This window comes from Semicossyphus pulcher, unplaced genomic scaffold (assembly GCF_022749685.1).
Source record: "Semicossyphus pulcher isolate SPU_LCO1_2020_fin unplaced genomic scaffold, fSemPul1.0.p SCAF_7, whole genome shotgun sequence".
In the NCBI taxonomy this organism is placed as follows: domain Eukaryota; kingdom Metazoa; phylum Chordata; class Actinopteri; order Labriformes; family Labridae; genus Semicossyphus; species Semicossyphus pulcher.
In genome coordinates, this window is record NW_027211748.1 from 28,177,061 (window position 1) to 28,203,673 (window position 26,613).

General features: G+C 41.8%; 1 protein-coding gene and 3 non-coding genes across 4 annotated transcripts in view; 3 read left to right on the forward strand and 1 right to left on the reverse strand.

Annotated features, from left to right (window-relative positions):
• The window catches only part of LOC138611079 (contactin-associated protein-like 4), a 72,379-nt gene that overhangs the window by 38,189 nt on the left and 7,577 nt on the right, over positions 1-26,613 (reverse strand). The window contains exons 3-9 of the mRNA XM_069683989.1: positions 24,003-24,206; positions 19,576-19,751; positions 19,300-19,446; positions 16,047-16,314; positions 15,742-15,885; positions 14,393-14,564; positions 976-1,082 (exon numbers count right to left, since the gene is read on the reverse strand). Of these exons, the coding sequence (XP_069540090.1) occupies positions 976-1,082; positions 14,393-14,564; positions 15,742-15,885; positions 16,047-16,314; positions 19,300-19,446; positions 19,576-19,751; positions 24,003-24,206 (1,218 nt within the window). The remainder of the gene's footprint in view (positions 1-975; positions 1,083-14,392; positions 14,565-15,741; positions 15,886-16,046; positions 16,315-19,299; positions 19,447-19,575; positions 19,752-24,002; positions 24,207-26,613) is intronic.
• Positions 4,152-4,234, forward strand: trnal-uaa (transfer RNA leucine (anticodon UAA)). Its single transcript has one exon. It is a non-coding gene; the product is annotated as a tRNA-Leu (tRNA).
• trnal-uaa (transfer RNA leucine (anticodon UAA)) lies at positions 12,000-12,082 on the forward strand. The gene has a single exon. It is a non-coding gene; the product is annotated as a tRNA-Leu (tRNA).
• On the forward strand, positions 12,464-12,546 carry trnal-uaa (transfer RNA leucine (anticodon UAA)). Its single transcript has one exon. It is a non-coding gene; the product is annotated as a tRNA-Leu (tRNA).

The following is a 26,613-nucleotide window of genomic DNA, read 5'->3' on the forward strand; positions in this document are numbered from 1 at the left end:
TGTTTTGTGATGTGGACATATTGTGATGTTTCGTTCCATCTCAGGTCCAAACTGCACAGATGTTACTGACATAAATGTGAGTGGTTAAAAGATGACGACCACTGATGGTCCTATTAAGAATAAGGTTTACCAAAAAGGTTCGGTTTAGCTTCAGGGCAGAACTAGTGACCTGTCAATCAGCACAGAGGCATAGCCAATCTCTTGCCCACATATGTTTACGTATGGGTCCAAAAAAACACAAGATCAGCTAGAATGCCAAACCCAAAAAACATGGTGGATGACGTCATGGTGGCTACTTTCACTTCCTGGTCTATGGTAAGCTCAACAGGTCAAATTAGAACCAGGACGTTGGCGTGTGAACTGCGACGGCTGTTACAGTTTCCTTTGTTCTCTCTTCCTTAGAAGTTTGTCTCACTCGGTTGTTTGTTTTGAACCGTCTGCTCGTGTTTCTGCCCTTTCAGACTTTCATTAAGTAAAGCTGCTGGATTCTCATATCAGATGTATGAACTGTTTGTGTATGGTATCTGTATTGCCAGTAGATAAAAGAATAAAGAGAAGAAGCGTACACAGGCTTCAGTGGTAACAAATATTAAATAAACTATGTTTGGACAGTGCCCGCTGTTTCCACTAACACATTCCTGTTTATTGCTTTTATTGCATTATATATGAACCCTCTGAAATAACATTTAAACAGTGCCATATCAATAACCTTGAATTTAATCATCTTTGTTTAATGTGAGTAATGTATAATGTGTTTTACTGGGATTGTACCACAAGATGTTCAGTCTAATTTAGTCTTCCTCTGTTTGCTCTTCCTCCCAGTTTAAATTATGCAGGAGGGAAAAAAATCTTCATTACTCTGTTTGCCTCACTCCTCATTTGTATTTCATCCATAAAACCTCAGCCTGCGCTCTGTCTGTGTATTTCCTCCTTAGGTTTAGTGGTCATGTAATGTTTGACTGACAGGTGACTTACAGCTGTGGCAGGTGGCTCCGCTGTATCCGCTGTCGGAGCAGTTACAGTGAAACACGGTCCAGGACTGACTGCAGAGGCCGCCGTGTTCACAGCGACTGGGAGAACACCTGAGAGAGAGATAAAGCACAGAGTGGGCACATTTAAAAAGACGAAGGTGACCGTGCTTCTGCCATCAGGGACACTTTAATACGACCTGCAAGAGGAGATAGGGCTTAGAATCAGAGACTTCTCATGCTGTCTTTTTGTTTTTTATTTGTATTTATTTATTTTATTCTTTGTCCTTTAAACTCTTCCCAGCAACAGATTTCCAGACCAGAAAGAAAAAAACGTGGAATAAAAATAGCGATACGCTTTCCTTGTCCATCATGACTCTGACGTTATAGAAGACCAATGCTACAACACATTTTATTTGCTCCACTGTGGTTATAGTGAAAGCACAAGTGAGCATGTAAAATCACTGAATGCTCTTTGACTTCAGGGTTACTGATCATCTATTTCCGACCTATCCTGCACCATTTCTATAAAAACCCTGATGATGGAGGGCAACATGCTTTCAAACTCTCACTACAGTAACATTCAAAAAGACAAACCCGTTTAATTAAACTCACGGCCCTCTCAGGAAATGCAGCGTCGCATTTCACAAAGGAAAAACCTTTTAGTCGAAGCTCTTGAAGGTTTTTTATTTGACTGCATCAGTACGCTCAAACACACTGATAAAAGATGCTAAACAGTCAGAGGAATAAAAGGTCAAATAGAAACTCTTTAATTTTAATGTTTTTAGGTGAAGCTGTGGGAGGTTTTTTAAACCCGACTTCCTGGTGCTGAATGGAAAGAATATTTATTTAAAACACCCTCCACCTTTCCTCAGAGACATCAAAAGAATAATTCTGTTGCGTCACAGATTTCTGTCTTTCATTTTACATAAAAAGGAAAAGTTTTCCCCTGAATAGAAAATATCCTTTCACTTCTCCTCAGCAGCAGATCTTCCCCGATTGAACCGAGCTTCAGCAAAGCGCTGGCAGACTGTTTGAAGAAGAAGCTCTTTAAATGAAACCGGCTCCCTGGAGACGTCACTGAAGCTCTGTGAGTTATTTATAGATAAATATCAAGCTGCTGTAACCATGATGACACCAGCCCTATGTGGGAGGGAGGAGAGGGATGCAGGGGACTGAGGGAGGGAGGCAGCTGTACATTTATGTGACAGTAAAAATGAAATTGTGATGTTAGAAAAAGGGAGAAACAAAGTGCTGTTGTTTTTCTCTGAATGTAGAGGAACTGGGGCGGCACGCTGTCGCCTCACAGCCAGAAGGTTCCTGGTTAGAATCCCTGTTCGGACGTAGGGAGCCTGTGTGGAGTTTGCATGTTCTCCCTGTGCATGCATGGATTCCCAGCGTCCTCCTACAGTCCAAAGACATGCATCATTGGTGACTCTAAAATTGCTCGTAGGTGTGAATGTGAGCGTGAAAGGTTGTCTGTGTGTGTGTGTCAGTCATGTGATTGACTGGCGATCAGTCCAGGGTGTAACCACGCCTCTCGCCCAATGACAGCTGGGATGGGCTCAAGCCACCTCGCGACCCTGAACAGGATATAAGTGGTATAGATAATGGATGGATGGATGGAGGTTCACACAAATGTCATTGACTCCTGTCCTATCAGGGCCTCTGTACCTAATTCATGATTGAGCCAGTGACTGGTTTACGTTAAAAGGTTGGTGGATAAATATCATAAAGAAAACGTGTCCGTAGCAGCAGCAACAGAAGAAATGTCGATACCTTTGTGGTCAGCAGTGGAAGAACATCCCGACTGTTCAACTACAACAGCAAAGACACATGAAGACGATATGTGACCTCATTCTGCTGAGGACGACAGGACACGATGACTAATAGTGTTTTTATCCAAACTGCTCGCTTTCCATCTGTTGCAAGACCGGCTGGCACCTCCGGGAGGTTTGAGACACACACACACACACACACACACACACACACGCGCGCGTGCATAGCTTGGAAATACGTCCATGTTGTGCTTTTACCGAGCTGTACATTTCTAAATATTCCTAAAACTTTTACACACATTTATAAGACTTTACTTATTTAGAAGTATGCGGCAGTGTTTTAGTGTGTTTCTGAACGCAGGTGGAGAATTAAAGCGAAAACAGATGACTGAACAGAATCTGCAGCCTCCCTTTTATTTAGATAAAAGCCCTGACTCAGCAGCCTGCCAGCCTGCTACAGTGAGAGTTTTTACCCCCATTTATCTCTATACTGCTTTAATCTACGAGTAAGCTGGAGCCTTGCAGATAAAGCACTTCGCTTTCACTTTAAATTCACATTACCACACTGCTCGGTTCTTTTATTCTATGTATGTAGAGTTTGTGTGTGTGTGTGTGTGTGTGTGTGTGTGTGTCTGAGAGAGAGTGCGGCAGGGATGTACAGTAATTAAACTCAGTCGGGAAGTGGTGACATCTGATGTCTTGCACTCATTAAAACCAGTTTCAACCGCATCTTTCTTTCTGACTGTTAATGAGTTTCGAGGTTGTTTCCGTCTGTCTGTGTGGCCTAAATGAAGTGAATTGTCCAATTAAAGAACAAAAGACTTAATAAAGTTTATATCAGTATAGAAACAGTGAAAAGGACGAGCATATTAGTTTGTACAAACTCAAACTGAGTCTGAGCCTTAAACATTCATCCTAACGCCACATTAGGCACCAAGTGTCATTGGGTGACTCAAGTGGTTAAGGTGCTCGCTCAAGATGTAACTTCCATTATTTAGCATTTATTTTTCCAGACGGTAAGTTTACAATGTCAGCAAAGAAAAGCATGCTCAAAAGTCAAGGTCATTTTCACTATGGCTGTGCCTTTGGTGACTGATCCTTCAATCTATCAAACTCAGGCTCCCACTGACAGCAGCGTGTCGTCACATTACTTCCACCAATCATTACTGTATTAAAGCTTGTCAGGAAAATGTAAGTGTGGGTTGTGTTTGAAATAAACTGACCAAGGAAAATTTCCTGCCGTGAACAGACTTGCACAAAGAGGGCCAAGCAGTAAAGGCGTTGCACTGTAGATGCAATGGAGACAATACCTCTTCTTTTAGTAAGAACTACAGTCACCAAACAACTAAAAACCACCTGTTCATTACTACAGCCTGGCTAGGTACACTAGTTTGCTAAGACAAGTACCAGGATGGCCGAGTGGTTAAAGCGTTGGACTTAAGATCCAATGGGCAAATGCCCTCGTGGGTTCGAACCCCACTCCTGGTAGTCAAATGGTTACTTTAAAAAACTCTCAAAACAATCAGTGACCCCTGAGGGGTATACTACAAAGCGAGATAAGTGGGTAAGCTGTGTCTGTTGAGGCTCAGTCCAGGGTTTTACATGTCACAAAGCTGGAAATGAAGGGAAGGCACTGAGGGCGTTTCGTGTGCAGGACGCCTGGGCTAACAGAGAAGGTTGATAACCACCTGTTATCTCAAACTGGTGCTCGAGGCTTTGTCGAGCCGTGTTACTTAAAGAAAGCCTGGGTATGTTGAAATCGCTTTGCATTACGCCGCTCTAGGCCTCAGAAAAGGTTGTGATGACAACTTTCTGGTAAGAAATAAAACCTGGATTATTAAATAAAATAATACAAATAAAATGTGCTGTGTTTTAGGTCACTCTACATTGACCTAAATAAATGGTTACGACCTAACATCATTTGGCCAGAGTACGAAAACAATCGACAGAAAGTTGCTGGTCATGAAAATGTAGGCGCGTGTTGAGATTCTCTCTAAAGTCACGGTATGACAAATCTCAGCTTGAACTTTAATAATATAATGTATATTAAAAAACAAAGCTCTACACGATGGAGTACCTACAGTATATGTCAACAACATAAGCATTGTTGATAATGTTGTGTCTTGAGTCACTGTGGGGGAAGTTAGTACCTCTGATGAAGTTGTTCTGCAGCTGTTTTTGACTGCGTTTCATCCATTTTCTACTCTTCGGGTTGTTTTGATTCAGTTGGATGACAGCTTTCGTCTGTAAGGGCTTGGAACTTTTGGCCATAAATACAACAAAACCAAGTTTGGGTGTTCTCCAGGCCATTTCAAACACCCTGTATGATTACTAGGTTTGGTTTTTCCACTATCGAGCCTGCAACCTCATCTGTTCTTTCCTGCAATTTTCCACAGGAAACATGTCGAGGACTTTAGAGCTTTGACTGGCTCGGGCGGTAGTTTGTGCCCTCATTTCCCTGGTTGTTCACCTCAACAGGAAATGGATTGCCTTCTGTTGACTCTCTGATCATGTTGCTTGCAAAGTGAACACAGGTGAGAGCTGAAGTAAATTAGATTGGAATCAGTCCCAGCCCTGCTACAAGACTGACGGGTCAAGTCTATTAGATGCATGGCTGCTCCTATGTTGTACTGCTATTAAGTCTGCAAACAGACACACTAATGCAGACGCAACACCCTGCTCTGAGCTAAGAGAAGCCTATGGAAGCTGTGTCTGTAACTCCATTTTCCCTTTAAACTTTATATCCCATGCATCCTGAATTTAATCAACAGAGTTACAGCGAGGGAAAAGTACAGTGGGAGCCATCATTTTTTATCTTGTTCTGTTCCAGTGAGTGAGTCAGATCTGTGAAGGAGCTGAATTCTGCAGAAAAATAATCTCATAAATGTAGAATGGGGGAAGATATTTAATTAAACCCACTGGAGCAGATTTTCTTTCTGTGCCGAGGACATGGCGTGCACGTGTGTAGCTGTATTTATATGTGTGTATAGGTCTTTACTGTACATGTACGCGTGTCTGCTGTATAGAAGAGAGTTTATAATTGTTATTATTGCTGCTTTAATTGGAAAAGTGTTACTAGTACGAAACTGAAAGCATGCAATTAGTTCTGCTCCACATAACATATTCTCTTGATCTGCAATATCTGTAAGTTCCTCTTACAGAGGTGAAAATGGTGTTAATAATAAAATAACTGTGAATGCACTTTTCTGCATTTTGTATCATAATAAGGAAGCATCCGAGCATCCTCTGTGTTTAGCCACGCTGGCAATATGGCTCTGTAGGTTGTAAAGGCAGTCTGTCATTCAGCTGGATCATCACTTTAGTCCAAACTGAATCATCTCAACGACTATCACCGGCTTCCTGTCAGTTTCAGGATCCAGTGTAAGACTTTATTACTTGTTTTTAAAACGTTAAATGGGCTGGCACCATCGTACTTGTCCGAGTTGTTGCACCAACATGCTCCAGTCAGAGCACCGAGGTCAACACATCAGGTCCTCTTGGATGCTCCTAGAGCTCAAAACCAGAGGAGACAGAGCCTTTACGGTGGCTGCGCCTAACCTGTGGAGCGGTCTACCTGTTAATATCAGAACTGCTCTGACCCTTTAACGTTTTAAATCATTGCTTAAGACCAGGTGAGCTTGACATCCATTATGTAACTATATGTTACTCTTATTTATCGTGTTTTAATATTTGTATTTGTTCATTTATTTGGTGATAACGGGAGTTGAACCTGCTCTACCAACAGCTAAACCAGCGCCCCTAGTGTTTTAAGCTTGTACAGTCAATGAAGGTTGTTTAAATGTGCTTTATCAGGGGTCTCCAACCCTGCTCCTGGAGAGCTGCCTTCCTGCATGTTTTAGGTTTCTCTGTACTCTAACACACCTGATTCGAATACTTTGCTCATTATTAATCCCCTGAGACGCTTCAGTTGGTTGATAACGAGCAGATCATTCAAATCAGGTGTGTTAGAGTACGGAGAAACCTAAAACATGCAGGAAGGCAGCTCTCCAGGAGCAGGGTTGGAGACCACTGTGCTATGTAAATAAATTGTGACTTGACTAACTATTGGATGGATTGCCCTTAAATTGTGTATAGACATTCAGGTGCACAGCAGCCTTATAGAGAAATACAATAACCATTCTTTAGAATACAGATGGTACATGTTTAAATGGGAAGAGAGTTGGCTATTGACAATGCGGACTGCAAAATCTTGAATGCCTCTGAATGTGTCAGAACAAGCAGCAACGAGGAGATTTTTAAAACTATTTTCACCCGAGTATAACATCATCCTTCTCCAGGCTCCAGAGTGAACAGCACACAGGCTCACAGTAACGTTGTTTCTAAGGTTGATTGGTTCGGCTTTGGCCCGGCTTGCAGCTGCTAACCAGCTTGTGTTGGTTTGTTTTATGCTGAATGTCTCACTAAACTTACTACTTACCTCCATATTTTACTGCACTATACTGTTAGAATTACTAGTCACTGTTATCAATCAATCACTCAATCAGACTTTTTTTGTATAGCACTTTTCATACAAATAAAATGTAACACAAAGTGCTTCACATAATACAACAATGTGGAAATAAAACATTAAAATTGTAATAGCTAGTGGGAGGAGTTTGCCCCCAGGGCCCCCCGCCAGAAAGCCCCCCAACAGAAACCCATGTCCCCCAGCAGGGTCAGGGTTTGGGGTAAGGGTAGGGGAAGGCCCCGAAGGCAACCCCCCCCCCCCCCCGTGCATCAGAATAATAATAAAAACAGGAACTGAGGAAGCGCTATCATAATTCTTGTTAAGTTACAGTGAGGAAACACCAGAGGCAGATTGGAAATATATTTAAAAAAATAAAAAATAAAATGAAATAAAATAAACACATACCAAGAAGTAAAACTGACTAAAATTTAATAAATAATTAAACAGATAAAAAAGAAAGCTAAGACAGATTAAAAATGAATTAAAGAAATAAATAAGGCTTAATTAAAGGCAACTAAAAAAGTAGGTCTTGACTTTGCTTTTAAACATATCAGCATTCTCTGTTGATATGTTGATATGAATGTTGTTGATATGTCTGTCTACTAGTCACTGTTATATAGTATGTATATTATATTGTAGTATTCTATATGTATATGTTCATAATGTACATTATTACGATATTGTTACCATACCATACTGTATACTTTTATATACTATAATTTCAATTTTTACCATTATATTACTTACGTACTTTTATACTGCACCTTATATTGTACCATATCGTAAACCTTAGAGCTCATACCATACTGTATTACCTCATCCTGTCAACTCATCCTGTAACTGTCACTTTATCTTGTCACTTACTCCTACTTGTATAACAGTTATACCTCGTATTTATTTATTCATCTATTCTTATTTCTATACTGTATTTACTGACTTACTATTTTGTCTTTGTACTGCTGCAGCACCTGAATTTCCCCCCTGGGGATCAATAAAGGATAATCTTATCTTACCTTAAATATTGGATGTATTTTTTTTATTTTTTTTTCGTCAGCTGAATACAAACAAATTATTTTTTTTAATGTATTCTTTATGTGGAAAAGGTAACATCACAAAGTAGATAGCAATTGGATATTTCTAACAATATTCCCTTTTCCAGTCTTCTATACACATGCAGTATATATCCATAGAAAATAGAAGATCAGCCACATGTTAGTTCACTCAGAATACATCCATTTATCCTGCTAAACTTACATGTACATAATAACTATGTTTATATTCACCCTGCCCGCCATCACTCAACATACATACCATTGTGTGCTTTTACTGCCACTGTTAACAGTTTACACATCAGGTTTCCTACATGTGCTTACATCACACAAATGATTAAAGATGTAACTATATACAGAAAACTGGGGGAGCTTACATTTATATTGGATCCCAAAAGAGGGGAAGGGAGTACGAGTAGATGGTGGGGTCATACAAAGTCTGCTCTTATTGGGGTAATAAATTCAATCCACTTGTTCCAAATTAGATGGACTTTGTCTTTCTGGATCCTCAAAATGTAGGTCAACTCAATTTTAAAAATGTCCCAAATTATTCCAAACCAGTCATCCAGTGTAGGTGCTGTTGGATTGAGCAACTTCCTAGTGATGGATTTTTTACTAGCTGCCAAGAGGGCCTGCAGCAGCTTCGTATCACTCCTCCTTTTTATTGACACAATGTGACCCAAATAAAGACCTTCTATTGGATGTATTTTCATGACATCTGGTCAAGACACTCTGTGCCCCTCAGGTTGACCTGTATTTAATCTGTGTTCGTCCAAAGCACTAACATCAAGCCTTAGTTTTAAACATAATGATACTTTGGTTTGTGTAAAAATACCTGCTTAACGTCAGCAGGTTGGATGCTGACATTCTTCGACCCCGTGTGTGTTACATTCTTCATAATTCAGCACTTAGTCACCAGAGGGTCCAGCTTCATGCCGAGCCGGCTCTGTGATCGGCATGAAGCTGGACCCTCTGGTGACGGTGGCAGAGACAAGGACACTAAACAAACTGTTGGACATTATGGACAATGCCAGCCACCCTCTGCACACCGTCATCAGCAACCAGAGGAGCCTGTTCAGTGAGAGACTGCTCCTTCCAAAGTGCAGGACTAACCGACTGAAGAACTCCTTTGTCCCTCATGCCATCAGGCTGTACAACTCCTCACTTAGGGGGAGGAGGTAACAGGGACAGACTCTCTCACAAGCGGTAGCCACTAATTCAGCTCACAAAGTTAATAGTAGTTAACTTCTTTTATTCAATAGTAATATTTATTTATTTCTCAAAGGGTCATATGTGCAATAAAAATCTGTCAATGTGCAATAATCTCTCACCACAGTGCAATAACCTAATACCACAGTGCAATAACCTAATTTAGTTTAATTGAACTATTACCCACTGTTTACTTGTACATTTTCTAAGAGTGTATATTTTATATATTTTGTTATCTAATTTTGTACTTTTTTATATATATATATATATATCGATAGATATATATATTTTGACCTTTATTTTTTACCCTCTGTGTGCTGATTCTTTCCTATTGTATTGTACTGTATAAGCTGCTGGAGACTGAATTTCCCAGAGGGAGTCATCCCAAAGGGATCAATAAAGTTGAGTCTAAGTCTAAGTCTAAGTCTAAGTCTTAGTAACCTTGTTAGACCTTTTGTTGTGGTATTCACAGATACAGTGTCACTACTGATACCATCATGGTGCTAACTGGAACACGCTCAAAGCTGATGATCATAAATATAAATGCTGAAACCCAAGTGAGAATAATATTTATTATTCTAGTGAGGAAAAAAGGTGGGATAAAAACAGGCAGAAGTGTTGATTCGTCAGATATGAGGGAGAATAAAACAAACAGGGCCGTCGGTGGTTATTTCACAGCTCACGTCTCCACTGAACAATAACTCTTGATTCCTTATTGGAAGTACTGTGACTGTGAGTGCAGGCTTTTTCACTCTCTTTGTTTGTTTGTTGCTTTTCTGGATCCGACACTCCATACCACGTCAACTCACAAATAAATGACTCTGCCAACAAAATCAAAGAAAGGGAACATTACATTTCACTTCCACAAAAGTTGTGTCCTTTATAAAGTTGGATGACAAAACAATCGAGGCAGCTCAGGACAAAAACGAGCAAGAAACTTCTGACTGACAGAGCCGCTATTGGCCTGTCTGTTTCCAGCCCAATGTTTTATTCAACATCAAAGGAAGCTCTCTTAGCTGCTGATTCTCTCTCCGTTATGAATTTCTGTGGTAGTGCTTCTAGTTTTCAAACATCCAATGTCATCATATGTTCCAAAAACAACAGGGACAAAACTGAAGAAATGCTAATGACATATGACTCTCACTGCAAAGTGCACGGAGATACTGTATACGACTGCTTCAAGGGAGAAGAAAAACGGGGTTGCTTGGGGTCTAATCAATGATGCATCCTTTTTAACTTGGCTCACATAAAATAATGATTTGATTGTGTCACCAACAGGAGCGTGTCCCATGAAAGGTACAACAACAGAAGTCTCTTTGTATCTGCTTTGTAGACACCGTATCAAATCCCACTCCTGGTATGTGCCCTTGTTTATTCATGTCGCACATTCATGTGAAAATCAGTTGCCATCAGCAGCACGTTGGACGAGGGCAGCCAGGGTGATGGACTTAAGATCTGAGTTTTAAGTCCTCCTGTGAGTTACAAACCCCGCCCCTGATGCAGGACTCCAGGAGAGGAGTTGCTTCAACATTTGCTTCCTCATAAAACCATCTGGTGTTGATGAGTATGCAAAAGCTTAATGATTGAAGATGATGTTCAAATGGATGCAAAGTAGGAATATTAAACGATGAATTATTCAAGTTTTACACTTAGCTGTCATGATGATGAACGAGTGAGCCGTTTGGATACTTATGAAATCTTCAGTACATGCTGGTAACTTAAAACTATTACATGCCACATACTACACACGTGGGTTCCCCTCACATGTATGTCTGTAGACTTGTTTATAGCACCAGGATGGCTGAGTGGTTAAGGCGTAGGACTTAAGTTGCCCCAATGGGCAAATGCTCTCGTGGGTTCGAACCCCACTCCTGGTAGCTGCCAATTTCCCATATTTGAGAAAATACACTGACATTCAGAGCATGACTTGTTCCCTGCAGTATTGTCATACCCTTGATCTCCACTGTTACAGCTTCGTCTCATCATGTAGTTTACACATAATGTCCTTTGCTCATACTTGATAAACAATAAATGAAAAAAAAGGCTTCTTATTTAACTTGAATACTTCACAGCAGGCTGGCCAATGTGCGGAGAGATTAAGATGTTGACATGATGTTGTAACAGTAACAGACACCAGGATGGCCGAGTGGTTAAGGCGTTAAGATCCAATGGACAGATGTCCTCGTGGGTTCGAACCCCACTCCTGGTAAATATTAGCCTCAGTATAATAAAGAGGACCTGACATCTCCTTGACATCAAGCATCCTTAAGGAATCACACAAGATCTTCTGCAATCAGTTTGCACCCAACATGCACAGATCTGCTCTAAACAACTGGCTAAGACATCCGGATGCTTCCATGAGCTTAAGAGTCGCGTGCTTACATTTTAAACTAATTTTGTGCTGATAAAAAGAAAATTGAGTTTTTGATGCTCTTGATTGGCTTGTTGGACAGAAAACAGCATGTAATCGGGAAGTCTCAACTGACATGTTCTCAGATTTTAAAGTATTGTATCAAAAGCTGTTATGACCAGGATGGCCGAGTGGTTAAGGCGTTGGACTTAAGATCCAATGGACAGATGTCCTCGTGGGTTCGAACCCCACTCCTGGTAATTATTTGCTGTGTCAGTATAATACAGAGGACCTGACAACTCCTTGACATCAAGTATCCTTAAGGACACACAAGTTGAAACTAATTGAGTGCAATTAGTTTGCACCCAACATGCACGGATCTGGTCTCCTCTAAACAACTGGCTAAGACATCTGGATGCTTCCATGAGCTTAAGAGTAGCGTGCATTCCTTTTCAACAAATGTAAACTAATTTTGTGCTGAAAAACAAATTAGATTTGATTGGCTTGTTGGACAGAAAACAGCATGTAATCGGGAAGACTCAACTGACATGTTCTCAGAATGCAAATCATACTCCAGCTGTCGTTCTTCATCGTGAGTTTTATATCCTAGATTTTAAAGTATTGTATCAAAAGCTGTTCTGACCAGGATGGCCGAGTGGTTAAGGCGTTGGACTTAAGATCCAACGGGCAAAAGCCCTCGTGGGTTCGAACCCCACTCCTGGTATGGAAGTTGGAAGCTCAGGTATAGATTGGTACTAACAGACTTCCTCGTTATGTCACAGCTGTTGGTGTGACATAACGTCTGATCATTAAATATTCCTCAAAACACAAGGTTGTTAGAATAACTTTTTATGTAGATTCTTATATGAAATTCTCATTGATTTGTCTGTGAGCCAACTGAATCTTTATTCAAATCCAACATCAAAATATGGAGGAAAAAGTTCAAGATATATTCTAACAAAACTGATTAAATGAGAAGTATTTCCTGCAGCAGCTGGCACTACCTCCAACTGACTCTCAGATTGAGGAGCTACTTTTACAGCTAAAATCCTTTGTAAATAACTCCCAGAACCAAACCTTAGGAGTCCTAATGTTAGGACAGACACACCAATTATTTTAGTTTAGTTTCTCCTCACACAGCCAGCAGGGAGTTCCATATCCTGAGGACGTTTTGTGAATGCGCTCCCAGGATGTGTTGAAGTTGTGAGGCTTAGAAATGAAGGTATAATGAGGTCTGAACAATGCTTCTTTTGTAGTTATGTTGTTTTCAAAGGAAAACACTGCAATAATATAATGTGCTGTCATTTAATTATTGTGCTGTGATGATCTTGATTAGGTTGTTGTAATGAAGTAGATTGTTGGGCTTTGCCATAGAAGACAAGAGAGACATGAAACCGTGATGGCAGAGCGTTTAAGGCTTTACAACTGCAGTGGACAAAAGGTCAACTAGGTTCAAATCCTACTCCTACTCTTGGTAGAACAGTTGTTAATTACTGGATGTAGATAGATGATGTCTACCGTCACATGTTCAGTGCATGCTAAAAGTGATAGTACTGTAACAAACAAAAAACAAGACAAAAATCTGCCTGAAACATCTCTCACTAGTGTAGCTGCTACAGTGGTCAAGACATTTGAACATGAAAGGGTAGCTACAGTGATGCTGCTGGGAATGACACTGTTTGTGTTTTTTACTGTGATTTCAACGTGACACAATAACTCATTAAATTTGAAACACTTTTGCAAAACACAGCTACGGAAGCCCAGAGAGGAAAGCGACACACTTTCTTGGTCTGATCTCAATTATTAGTTTATGAGTTTTTGCCAGCATAAAAAAACAATGAGAAACAACTTCAACAATTTCCCAGAATTTTTTTTGTCTTTTTTTTTTGTCTTTATTTATTTATTCATTTTTTAAAAACTGGTGTGATTTCTTCTTTGATTATATATCATTACGTTTTAACCTCTTACTCTTTCTCCAACAGCATGTTTAGTCTTCCACTTGTGATTCCATTTTTGCCGTTATAGATAGAACAGCTGAAGAGAGGCAGGAAATGCTGGGAGAAAAGAGTGGGGGATGACGAACAGCAAAGGGCCGAGGGTGGAAGTGCATTGTGGCCTGTGGCCTCTGTAAATGGAGCACCTGCTCGACCCACTGAGCTAAACCAGCGCCCCCTTACACTAAAAGAAAGAAAAATTAAAACTTTTTTTCCAGCTGTCAAAACTTTGTTGTTTCATAGATGAAAAAAAAGGAATTTAGGATATTTGCCTGTTTTTAAGTCACAAGGACATTTTGGATCAAACTTAGAAAATGCATCACCAGATTTTTTGTTTCTCATCTTCCTCTCATGGCCTCCTCACATCTGTTGGGACATTCACAGGTATCCCCCACGAATGCTCCACTCATTGACAACACAAGGTGATCATTGGTTAAAATTGCACATGACTGTATGATCACATATCTGATAAATATGTCGGTTAACATATCTGCGTTGGTGTCTTTGTATCTCAGTAAAGACAGAGGGGCAAAACGGATGTTTAATGTAGCACCAGTGGGTTTTTGTGGTTCTGACCTGTCAATGATGCCACACATGTCGATCTGCAGTTGGCTGTAGTTTCCCAGCAGTCTTTGCTGCACCATAATCAGGTCCACTGGCTGGTTGTCCACGCTGAGGAGACGCATGCAGCCTTGAAAGATGCTGAAGGGATTTTTACATTCCTGGCTGTGTTCGTCTGCAGGACAACCTGGACAGGAGAGTAAAGACAGCAGACATGAAAGCAGAGTGTGCAATGCTAAAACCTTCCGTGACTTACGCAAGAGAAATATTATAAGAAAGCAGTTGTGCTCGACCTCCCAGAGAGTTGAGCTATCATTTGTGGGGGGCTGTGTTTTTTCAAGTGGCTTGAACTATGCAAATGTAGGCCAAGCTTTGATCAAATGAAAAATAGATATTCTTTTCTTGGTCGTCGGTTTAATGTGGAAAAGGAGATAGTGAGTGTGCACAACTGAGAGAGTGCATGTGCAGGATGATAAAAAGCCTGAGGCAGTTAGAGAACATGCCAGGACTGCAATATAGCTGAACAAAGAGAGGACGAAAGAGATAAGATTTAAGGAGAAAAGACTCGAGAGGAAAGTGAGAGGAAAGAAAACAGGGAGACAAAGAGGAGAGAGAAAGGGAGGAAGGATAGAAGGACACAGAAAAGACAGAAATGGTCAGACAGGAGAAAGAAAGATAAAGGGGACTTTTATTATAAAACAGCCACAAGCTACATTTGTCGCTGTGTACACACAACTGCAGAGGTGAGTACATGCAACACAAACTGTAGCGTTCAATCATCGTTCAAGGCAAATATAATGATTTCATATAACAGTGAAACAGAAATGGAGAGGCGGTGTTGATGATTAGTGTATTTACTGCAGCTTTAGTTTAAGGTTTAAAGGTGTCGTCAAAAGACTGAAGCTTCTTTGTACATGAAAAAAAACATTTCTAACAACATTTTTCGAAAAACAAACTTATATAACACATTTTCTTTGACAGTCTGGACCTCTGCAGGCAAAAAGATCAAAAGAAAAGTGAGTGAATTTGAATCCAGGCATAAAACAGCAGGAACAGAATAATTCATAAATGAGGAAAATTAAATGAATCATTTAGGCAAAGTGAGAAAAATTAATTCAAAATTGAAGCAGAGCTTTGCTGCAGCAGACTTAATTCAAAATTTAGCTGAATCACAACAGAAATTATGGCAGCAGTCTTTAAACCGATTTAAGCTCTACCCAGATTTGCCACCGCTTGAATATCAAATTAAAATGAATTCAAATTAATATGGAGACAGCTTGCTTCTCAGTTTGGAGTACTGAAATGTCACAGTGATTGGCACCTTCTACAGTTTGATAACAAACTTTATGATTATATGCTCTTACCACCAAAGAAGAGTTTACTTCCTGCCGTGACCGAGAAGCTGGCATGAACGACGCCTCCTTCTTCATCATCTACAGCGAGGGTCAGACGACCTCGTCTGGAGTTCAGCTCCACTGAATGCCACTGACCGTCACTCAGAGCAGAACCTGGGATAACATGTCCATCCAGGTTATTAAGCATAAATCAATAAGGGGTGATGCATGTAAAATCAGAGGATTAAGGGCAGCTCTGAAGGCTTAGACTTTCCTTTTACACATTCAAGTGTTAAGAGGGGTTAGAAATTAAATCTACAGCCTGTTAGACTGACCTGCGCTGAGCTCCAGCAGCGCCCTGCCAGCTCTATGGATCTGCAGCCTGAGTTTAGCCTCACTGAGGTAGAGCCAGACCACGCCCCCTTCCTGAGGCAGGTCAAAGGTGAGCAGAAGCCCCGCCTTGTTCCACGTCCTGAACTCGAATCCAACCCACACGGCCCCCGAGGACGACGCCGTGGCCCCCGGCAACTGTAGGAAGCTCTGGGGGCCGGGGAACGTCACAGCAACGGAAACTGGCTCAGCACATGAAAAGGTCACATTGCCCTGAGAGAGGAACAAGCGGAGTGAAGAGAGAGGAGGAGGAGGAGGGACAGAAAAACTGATTACAGGAGAGATAAAACAACATAGAACATGAATATTAATCAGTTGCAGAGGGCGTGTCGATGTGACCTCATGTCTACATGATCTCATCAGCGAGTCTCCTTGAGAATAAACGCCGTGGATGCAAACTGAAAACACCAAAGTCACCCAGCTTGGAGGCGGGTACGAATGTGAACAGTAGTGCGTAGATATTTCTGTTGTGGTCCATTGTTTTGAGTAGTGATAATGACACCAGGTCCACTGCTAAGGCTGCAGCAGTAATAAATTACAGTCCCCTCTCTCTGCTGGGAATATCAGTCTGCTATCTTTATAATGCTCCGGAAACACAGATGACATCTAAAAGCCCTTTGTAGAGCTGTTAAAGTGATATATGGACGTACAATGGGGGAGGATGCAGCATCAGTGCAAAGTATAAAGAAAAAAGTGAGCTGTAATATCCTGCAAAAGCTATTCACAGCCAAAATCCTATGAACACATACAGCCCATCACTGAAAGCTCTACCTCATTGTGATATCATGCCTTTAAGGATGGCAGAAAGAGCTCTCTATGCACTGTAACTTTATTAATACTCCATCATCATCAGAACTACTTTAAAACAGCCTCTATTAGATCTTCAGCCATGCATGTGAATCTCTGGACCCTTTTCCCTGCTCTTTCCTTCTCTGGTCTTTTCCTGTAATGAGACACATATTACTAAAAATGGTCTCTGCTGTGTTCGGTCCACTTATAGTTGATGCAGAAACATCTACAGGTCCATGAGCACGACAAATGAGGGTCTAACCGCCACGTCCTCGTTAAGGTATCTTTGTTATTAGCTGCAGCAACAGCGTCCAGAGGGTTTCCCACTCATGATCTAAGCTGCAGTAATTTACTCTGCAATGCATGTGACGGACTGCTTAGCATTGGAGACGCTTACAACCAAGCAGAATATATTACCCACTCTTCTTGAGACTAAAACAATTTAATGTCGGGCCAAATTTAGCCTGCAGATTTGAGTTGGCGTATCTACAGCTATTTATTCCATGTTCCCTCTCAGATATAAAAGATCAGAGCCCAGGGAGTGGAAGGAGCTCAACATCAAAGCTCTTTGCTTTTCCCAGATGATTTGTGCGATCTGTCATCATCACGTCAGAGGAGTGAAAAACAACTCTGTGTGGTGCCACAAAAGACACACAACAGGCGAGCGAGTTGTTTTCCTGTCTTTAACTGATCAGTGTTGTTCTGCGGCTTAAGACGGGGGGAGGATTCAGTGTTGGTTTTTGGTCATTAGGGCTCTGATCCTAATCAATCACAATGAGAAAATAATATGAAAACAAAGTCAAACATTGGCGATTAGCTTTCACCTAAAAGAATGTTCCAATAAGAGCACTGCAGGTGATGATGATGCTGCGATTACAGAGTGCAGAAGAAAAGGTAAATCTGTAAAGTACAACATGAAATTAAAAATAAACCTCAAAATATGTTTGCAGTGAAAACAGTTCGTCACATGTTTGTTAAAGCAGCCGAACCAGCTGCAGGCTCTGACTTGCTCTTCAGGGCTTCCACCACATTAAATGGCTGTGATTGTAAACTATGGGTACGACAGTATATCCATACAGCATGACAACTAAGCTGGACCCATTAGGCGTTTGATGTAATGTGATGCGTAACATTAAAGGTTCACTACATTTGCCATCTGTCAAATTAAAGCTAGGGGGCAGAAAAACACCAGACCTGACGTACTATCTTTGTACTGTCAGGGCTCATGTGTTATCAAACTGTTATTTATAAGCCTGCAAACACAGAACAACTTAAACAGTCAACTGGAACCAAGTTTTCATCACCTGAATTATCAAAGTCCAATATCTATAACATATATAATGTCCAGGTAATAACGTTTTTTTTTGTGCTGGCAGCGACCACGACCACAATTCAGAGCGCTTTTCACCAGCGCATACTGTTGCTAGGTTACAAAAGCTGTATTGCAACACTTCCGCTTCCCTTGGTAGTGACCGCAGAGTATGTTTTAAATTGCTCTGTTTGCTTAATATTTGCTTTAAATCAAGGACATTTTACAAAGAAAACATAATAACGACAGAAAGAATCGTGTCCTGGCGTTAGCTGCAGCTCTTGAACCCCTTGAAACCCTGTTAGTGGACACAGGCCCTTATGGTTCTGATTTGATGTCCTTCCTTTCTGATGGAAAAGGCTTTTTAGCTGCTCAATGTTTTATTCTCTTCAGTAGCCAGCTGCTAACATTGTAAGTGTGATGTGCAGGGCTTTTATTGCTGGACACAGCAGCCTGCTGAGACTGAATCAAACCAGAATGCTGCAAACAAAACAAAGCGCTTCAAGAGGCTAAAATCTCCAACCAGCTCAGAGTTGACTTTATCACTTTGAGTACAAATCTTGAAGTTTCACAGAGTAATCTGATGAAAGCATCCATCCATTAACTATACCGCTTTTCCTGTTCAGGGTCGCGGGGGGCTGGAGCCTATCCCAGCTGTCACTGGGCGAAGGGCGGGGTTACACCCTGGACTGGTCGCCAGTCAATCACAGGGCTGACACATAGAGACAAACAACCTTTCATACTCACATCCACGGGCAATTTAGAGTCATCAATTAACCTTACAAGCATGTCTTTGGACTGTGGGAGGAAGCCGGAGACCCCGGACGGAACCCACGCATACACGAGGAGAACATGCAAACTCCGCACAGAAAGGCCCACCTCGCCCAAACCGGGGTTTGAACCGGTGACCTTCTAGCTGTGAGGCAACACCGTGCAGCCCTTTGAACAACTTGTGCAACAAGACGATCTCTCAGTTATGAAAGATGTATGTTAGAGTTATAGTTTAGCTACTAGCAAGCTAACTTTACAGCACAATTACTTCAGTATGTGGTACTGTTAGTGTTTAGCTATTGATCATTGTGTTGGTTAATTGTACTTACCACTGCAGTAACTTGGTGGTCATTGTGTTTGGCGAGCTCTATCAGGTTGCGGTCGTTGTACTGCAGGTTCTCCAGGCAGCCTTGGAAGCTCCTCTTGGAGACGACAGATTTCAGAGACCTGTGGTCCTGGACTGCCCCGATGCTCAGCTGTACGGACCAACAAGGCACAATATGTCAGAATGAAATATATTTGTTTTGTAAATGTGTATTTATATGTTTTTTTATTTACAAGGTGTGTGTAGGCGTGTTTCTGTGTCAGAGCTGTTCCCCTCCCACCTGCTTGATGCCCCAGTGGCTGAACTCTGCAGGGATTTGAACCCTCTCTGTGTGTTTGTCCACCGTGAGGTTGAGGTGAGAGCTGCGCCGCTGCAACGCTAAATGGTGCCAATGCTGATCATCTAACAGGCTGCCGAGGGAAGCGAGACGCCGGGGTTCTGAGGATGAAGTCCTGCCTGGAAGAGATGACGATGAGGAGGTGAAGAAGAGAGAGGAGGAGAGAGAAAAGAGCAGGTTAGAAGGAACAGGCAAGTGACAAGGACGAGAGGGCAAAGAGGGAAAGGATTATGGAGATTGAACAGGGAAGAGATATGACATAATTAGGTGTTGAAGGGGGGTTTATGAGTGAGTAATAGGAAAGAAAAGGGAGGGGATTTAGTGGAGGAGAAGGGTGTGATTTGAAGTAAAATGAGGTGAATGAAGAGTAAAGAAAGAAAGGCAGGAACAGGGAGGATGAGGAGGGTGAAGAGGAGGGAAGAAATGAGAAGCAAAGAAAGGGTACAAACATCAGCGTATGTAAAGAAAGTAGAGAGAGGGATGGGGAGGAAGGAGAGGAAAAAGCAGACAGAGACAAAAAGACTGTTATTGAAGTCTAATCACAGAAATGGAAATAACAGAGACAGAGACGTCTTTTAATCAACGCATCAGCAGCGTTGAATTTGCTGAACTCCACATTACAAAAGAAACAAAACATCTTTTTTTAAAGATTAAATTTGAATTCTAAGCGTGCTTTGACAAAACTCGAACTTCTAAATATTTGCTTCTAACAGCAGACGAGCAATCTTCTTTGTAGTTCTGTAATCTGTTTGTCTGTTTATCCTTTTCTGTCTCTTGTTATCTGACCTGACAGTCTGTTGTTTGTTTTCCAACCTGTTTGTTTGTTGTCTTCTTATTATCTGACCTGCAAGTCTGCTCCTGCCTAACAATCCAACCTGCTGTCGAGGGAACGGCAGCCCGATCTCGACAGCTGCATCAAACCAGCCTCCACATTGTGTCTAAATGTTTCACTTTTCTCCGTATCCCGCAGAGAGGATCACATCGAGGTCAGCCTCTCTCGTCTCATTAGGGGCCACGGGATATCTGCATAGGTTCACTGAGAGCCGAGCCAAATATGTGATAATGCTTTAGTTGAAGAGCTGCAGAAGAAGAAACAAAGCCGAGGCGTCATTAATGATAGATGAGCCCCAGCCGCTCCAAATAAGTGGATCCATTCCCCCTAAGTACTGCGAGAGAAACTTTGTGATTCTGCTGAGGGAAGGAGCTGCAGAAAGAGCTGAATACTGTCAGCCATTAAAAATGTATCAGATATTCTATAGGGACAACTTCAAAGAGAGACACACAGACAGTTTGGAAGATGATAGACAAGAAGAAATATATTTGTCTTCAGCTTGGATGAGAGAAAACAACTTCATCCAGAGAGAGAAATAAAGGCCGGGGCCGCATGAAACAGTGGAAGTCTGTCCTGTCAGCAAAGTTATTGTGATGATTTACTGGATTAAAGTCTGGACGAGTAGAAAGAGAATGAAATCAACATGAGAGGGGCGATGGCAGGACTCTCAAACAAATCAGATGTGTTTAATGATATTAATTATTATGTTGTCAGAGGTAGTGGAGACAGACGGGCAGCTTTATGGTAGAGTGTGTTGTGGGATGGATGACCTAATTACTGCGTGAGGGACTGGAAAGAGAAAGCAGAAGTCAAGTAGCTGTAGTAGACTTGTTATATCTCTGACAACAACTCATCTTTGAGTTACACAAATACAAAAACAAAACATGAAAGCACAAAGTTTTAAATACCTTTCAATTACTTCTAGTAGAGAATTCTTCAGTGACATAATCTGCTAATTCATCCCAAAGATTACAGAACTCACACACACGATGCCAGACTACAGCAGTGTCTCAGTTCAGGGGCTGCATCCTTTGAAGGACGCGGACTTCCTGCCTGCGTTAGAAGTTTACGAAGCCGTGTAGACCGCTAAGGCTGAACTGAAATGAGACAGTCTGGACTACGGAGCTTTTCCTGTTTGCTGTTCCCGCCCTTACCCTCGTGTCACAAGCATAGACATTGACACTGACATGACAGCTCCCTAAAAGTGAAGCCAAACCCTCTCTGTCGCCCCCTGCTGACTGGCTGCAGTATAGCTCATAAAGCCCGCCCCCTCCATGTTAACAGATGGGACATGAGTCAAACTATAAAATCAAAATACACATCAAATGCATTTTTCTTTAACATGGTTTCTGTCATTATAGTTAGTTCTTATCATGCTGATTTATGTCCAAGTGTTTATTTTTCTGACAAGATAAGTTTTAATTATCTATTTGATGCTATTAAAAGGGGGTGTGGCCTCATGATTGACAGCTCTGTTGACAAATACGGCTCCTGCAGCTGATCTGTTCCGGATTAGCAGAGTAGAGGAGGAACGGCGAGAGTAGACGTAACTTAAACAATCACTACTCTGGCGCTAAATGACGTCACCATCTCAAGATGGCAGCACCGTGACGGGGACTATTTTGGCATCAATTTTGTTAAAGGAGAGCAGATGGAGACGTGTCATGCATCTGTCATTGGTCACAAAGCGCCACTCCGGTCACCTTGCAACAGGTAGCTAGGGCTAACTAGCTAACATCACTAATGTCACATAATCTATTATTTTAAAGATAATTTAAAGTATTAAGGCCCCTTTAGTGTTTTAGTATTTTTATCTCGAGCTATTCAAGTGAGTTGACACCAAAAACTTTTACATTTAAAAAGTGTTTTCCTCAGCTGCCATCTTGTTTGAATTGGCACACAATGACGCTTGGGATACGTTGCCCGGGGAATGGCCATTTGTCGGCTGCATCTGAAGGAGCCTTCAAATACATCCTTCGAAGGATGCAGCCCCTGAACTGGGACACAGCTTATATCTCACACGTAACCTTTTTGTCAGAGCTGGATGCGTGAGTGTTAACCAAGCAGCGCGGACAATGCATGTGATTATGCTCAATGCTCACAGCAGATGACCTAAATCACACCATCTGAAACCTTAAAACTCACGCAGAAGGAGAAAGCGTGGAAGAGAGAAGAATAAAGTAGGAAACTGAAGGACAGAAAATTGAAGGACAGTGAGCTGAAAATACACAAAACACACGAGGAAAAATAGACTGTGTTGGCATATGCAAAGGCAGAGATACATAACAACAAAGGATGAGAGAAAGATGGTTAATGGGAAATATGAAAAGGGTGTGTGTGTGTGTCAGGGACAACAAAATGAAGAGTGTACAGCTGAGAAAGGCAAATAGCATCCTCTGATGTGCATAAATTTAGCAACGGGAGATCTGTGGAAACAAACAACTGTAATTAGAACAGAAAGGAAGGAGAACAAAAGCAGGGAGCCATGTAGCGCAGAGGAGAAGAAGAGAGGAAGAAGAGAAGAAGAAGAGCGGGTGTGCGCTCTGTCACCGCAGAGAGAGTGGCTCTTATTCTCTTCTATAATTTCAATGGATGGTTTTAATTTCCTCTCGTCGGGCTGCAGTCCCTCTTTACAGTGACAGACTTTCTTTAAAATGACACAGTCTGCAAGTTAGAACAGCTGCTCTCTAAGATGGCACAGACTCTGTTTCATTCGTTCGCTTTATTCACAGGTAATTTAGGTGTAACAGAGGAACAGAGTTTCTCTTGAAGTTGACAGTCTGTCTTCTTAAAGAGACACTTTTTCAAGGTGATCCTCTTGTTTCGGTGATACAGACGTTTCTTAGATGTCTGGGTCTTTTGTAAAGGTGATGCAAAGATTCTTTTCAAGCACTCAGCGTTTAATGTGATGTAGTCATTATAAACTTTCTTCAAAAATTGTGCTTTCTCTTCTTATTGAAAGCGAAAGTTAACTCGCAAGTTTGCAGGAGTCTGGAAGGAGAAGGAGGAGAAAAGTAGGGAAGAGAGGGAAGTGGGTGGCAGGTGGAGTAGAGTAGATGAAGAGAGATAAGGATGCTGGGATTTAGATAAAAAGAAAGAGGAGGGGATGGGAGGAAAACATTTGGGAGAAGTGAAATGGAGGGAAGCCAGAAAGATGGAGGGATGGATGAAGAAGGAGTTTCCGCCGCCAGATGGGGTTCCTGAGGAGAGGTGAGACATATGGTGATGATTCAGCATGGCAGCCTGACAACCTCTGCTTTAACCCTGTTTACACAAACACCTATATACACACACACACACACCCCTCTGTATGGACTGTAAGCCATGCATCAAGTCGTGCAGAGTCCGGCCCTAACACATGCTACAGTGAGCGGGAATCATCCATCATGGCTGTAAGCAGACAACAGAGCGTGAGCCAAGATTTAAACCAATCAGGCGTCAGCGTGCGTGTCGTCTGTCTCCACCCAACCACAACCAATCTAAAGTATTGTCCTCCACCTTATATAGATAGTAGATATCAGCATCAGGTGTGGTGTACCTGTTCTGAGCAGCAGCAGCAGCTTTCCTCTCTCTAACTCCAGACTGAGGCCGAGTCCTCCCTCTCCCTCCGCGTGCAGCAGCGTCCCGGAGTTCCTCAGGGTTTTAAACTTCAGGGAGACGACGTCTCTGGACGTCTGCCTCGGCCCGGGACTCAGCCTGTACACCAGACTGCTGCTGCCATCCAGACTCACAACGTCAGAGGCTGGAAGACAAAACAGAGACAGAGCAGAGTCAAGACACCACTATCAAACACAACATCAACAAAACAGTAACGATGAACAGGTTCTGTGTGTTCAGTTTGTAGGAACATACTGTCTTCAGAGTATTTAAGTCAACAACAATTTATCATGTGTCAAAGAGTACTTCTCAAAGATGATTGAGGTTTTAAGTTCTTTAAAAATGTCTTCAGAATCACCCTCATCTGGACAGAAATTCAGCCTTACGATTTGGCATTTTGACCGTCACCATGTTGGATTAATGGAAACAGAAGTGACCATATTTTGATGCAAGGGTGAAGCTAGCAACGAGCTCGGAGTGTACAAACGCCAAGTTATCAGCTAACACTAGTGCAAGCTTGGTTAGCAAGGTGCATCCGTAACTCATGGTAACTGTGATAATGATGTATATCTGTTTTATTGTTGTTGGGTCTGTTCTGTAGGGTCTGTATTTGTTGATGACTTTATGTAATTTAAGGGTCCATTGTAAGGCCAAGGCTATAAATGCCGTAGTGTGTGAACAAAATGTACACACTAGAACATAAACAGCCAAGGTCGCCGTTTTAGGGAATTGTCAATCACAACATAGCCATCCTTAAACGCATACCCCGGCGTATCGACTGTTTTAATTCAAATGGAACTGTAATATAATAAATGAACAACATGCTGTATTGAAGAAGACTTTAAACTACTGAATGAAATCATAAAATCATTAGTAAAGTATTTACTGAGGAAATAAATGAAGTGAGAAGTTGGAGTGGAGTCGCCTCCTGCTGGCCATTAGAAAGAATGCATGTAAGGCACTTCAGCTCTGGCTTTACTTTACAGATCAAAGTACACAACCGCTCCTTATATACAGTCTACAGTTGCAGCAGAGGGAACGTCTGATTCTGTGTGTATTTATTTTCACTTTCCATCGATACATTTCATCTTAGCGTCTCCCTCGCGTCTCACTCGAGGAGTTGAGCACACGGTTTGTGTTGAGTGTGTTGTGTGTAAACGGACTGCAAATACTGAATGAAAGAGCAGCTGAGTTCAGCATCAATTTCCTTTTCAGCCGTACAACTAATGTATCTGACTGAAATGTTTTTAATTAACTTGGCACGTCTTTGTCCTCCTCACGCCAGGACTCGCGCACAATCGCAGCACTTGGCTTGCAGTAATGCTCTTATTGGATTGTACAGTATATTTCCTGCTGATTACAGAGCAGCGAGATGAAGATCCAGAGCACTGAGTCACCCTCTGAGTGTAAAGCTATAGACACTAGCTCACTAATTAAGTCCCAGATTATTTTGTTTGATCTGATCATTTGTTTTTATCTAATTAGAATGATCGCTTTAATTAAGTATCCCAAGAATGAATTGGTGCTTGTTTATGTCCCAAAACTTGGACAGCATGCCCAGCAGCCTGTCGTCTTTTAGGGAAACATTTCCTTTGTTTTTAATCCAGAAACTGACAAGTTCTTTACGGTCCTTTGTATCTGTGTAAAGAGTCAGTGTAACAGTAGCCATGTGCTGAACAGACTCTTAATTTAAGCCTGCATTAACCCATTGTAGGTAGTGGAAATAATAACCTAAGGAGTATAGAGGAGGTAGAAACGACAAGGAAATACAACTTCATGTTTTTAAAGGGGGGGTATTATGCTAATTTCAAGCTTCATATTTCACTCTGTGATACCTGTGGATTAGCTTAGCATAATTTACAGTTAAAAAAGCTCCTCATGTTTCTCACACTGGGTCTCTGTGCAGGCCCTCATACAGCCTGAAACGACTCAATCAGCTCTGTCCCTTTAAGAAACCCCGCCTCTACATGTCCGCTTTCTTCTGATTGGCCAGCTCTCTGAAGCCTTCTGAGGGGCAGAACTCGGGGTTTAAGGCACGCCTCCTACCCTGTGGCTGTGTTGCAGAGGTGTCGGCAAAGACCAAACTTCACTAGTTCTATGTGGAATGAATGTGTGGTTCTTCTGTCCTTTGGAAAAGTAAACTCTGATGTCTTCCCTTCACAGCCAAAGAAACACTTCAGCACATTCTGAACCAACGTGACGAGCAGAGCCATTGAGCAGAGCGGTGGAGTCAAAAAAGTGTTGGAGGCAGACTGAGCTGCTGGGTGGGTGCGTCCGTGAACTGTGCCAGGGGCAGGAAGTTCTGCCGTGTTGCGGGCATATGCCCAAATATAGAGTTCCTCCACTTGGTGACATCACAAAGTGAAGCGTCTGGAGAAGTCTGTCTGAAAGCGAGCGTTCACAGCAGCTTGAGACTGTTTTAGCAGGGGATCACTCTAACATACTTTTACCTAGAAATGTGAAACTTCACCCACGTTTAGTTTTGACATCCAACATTGTAACATTATATATCTTAAAATGTGAAATGGCAGAATATCCCCTCTTTGACGTTG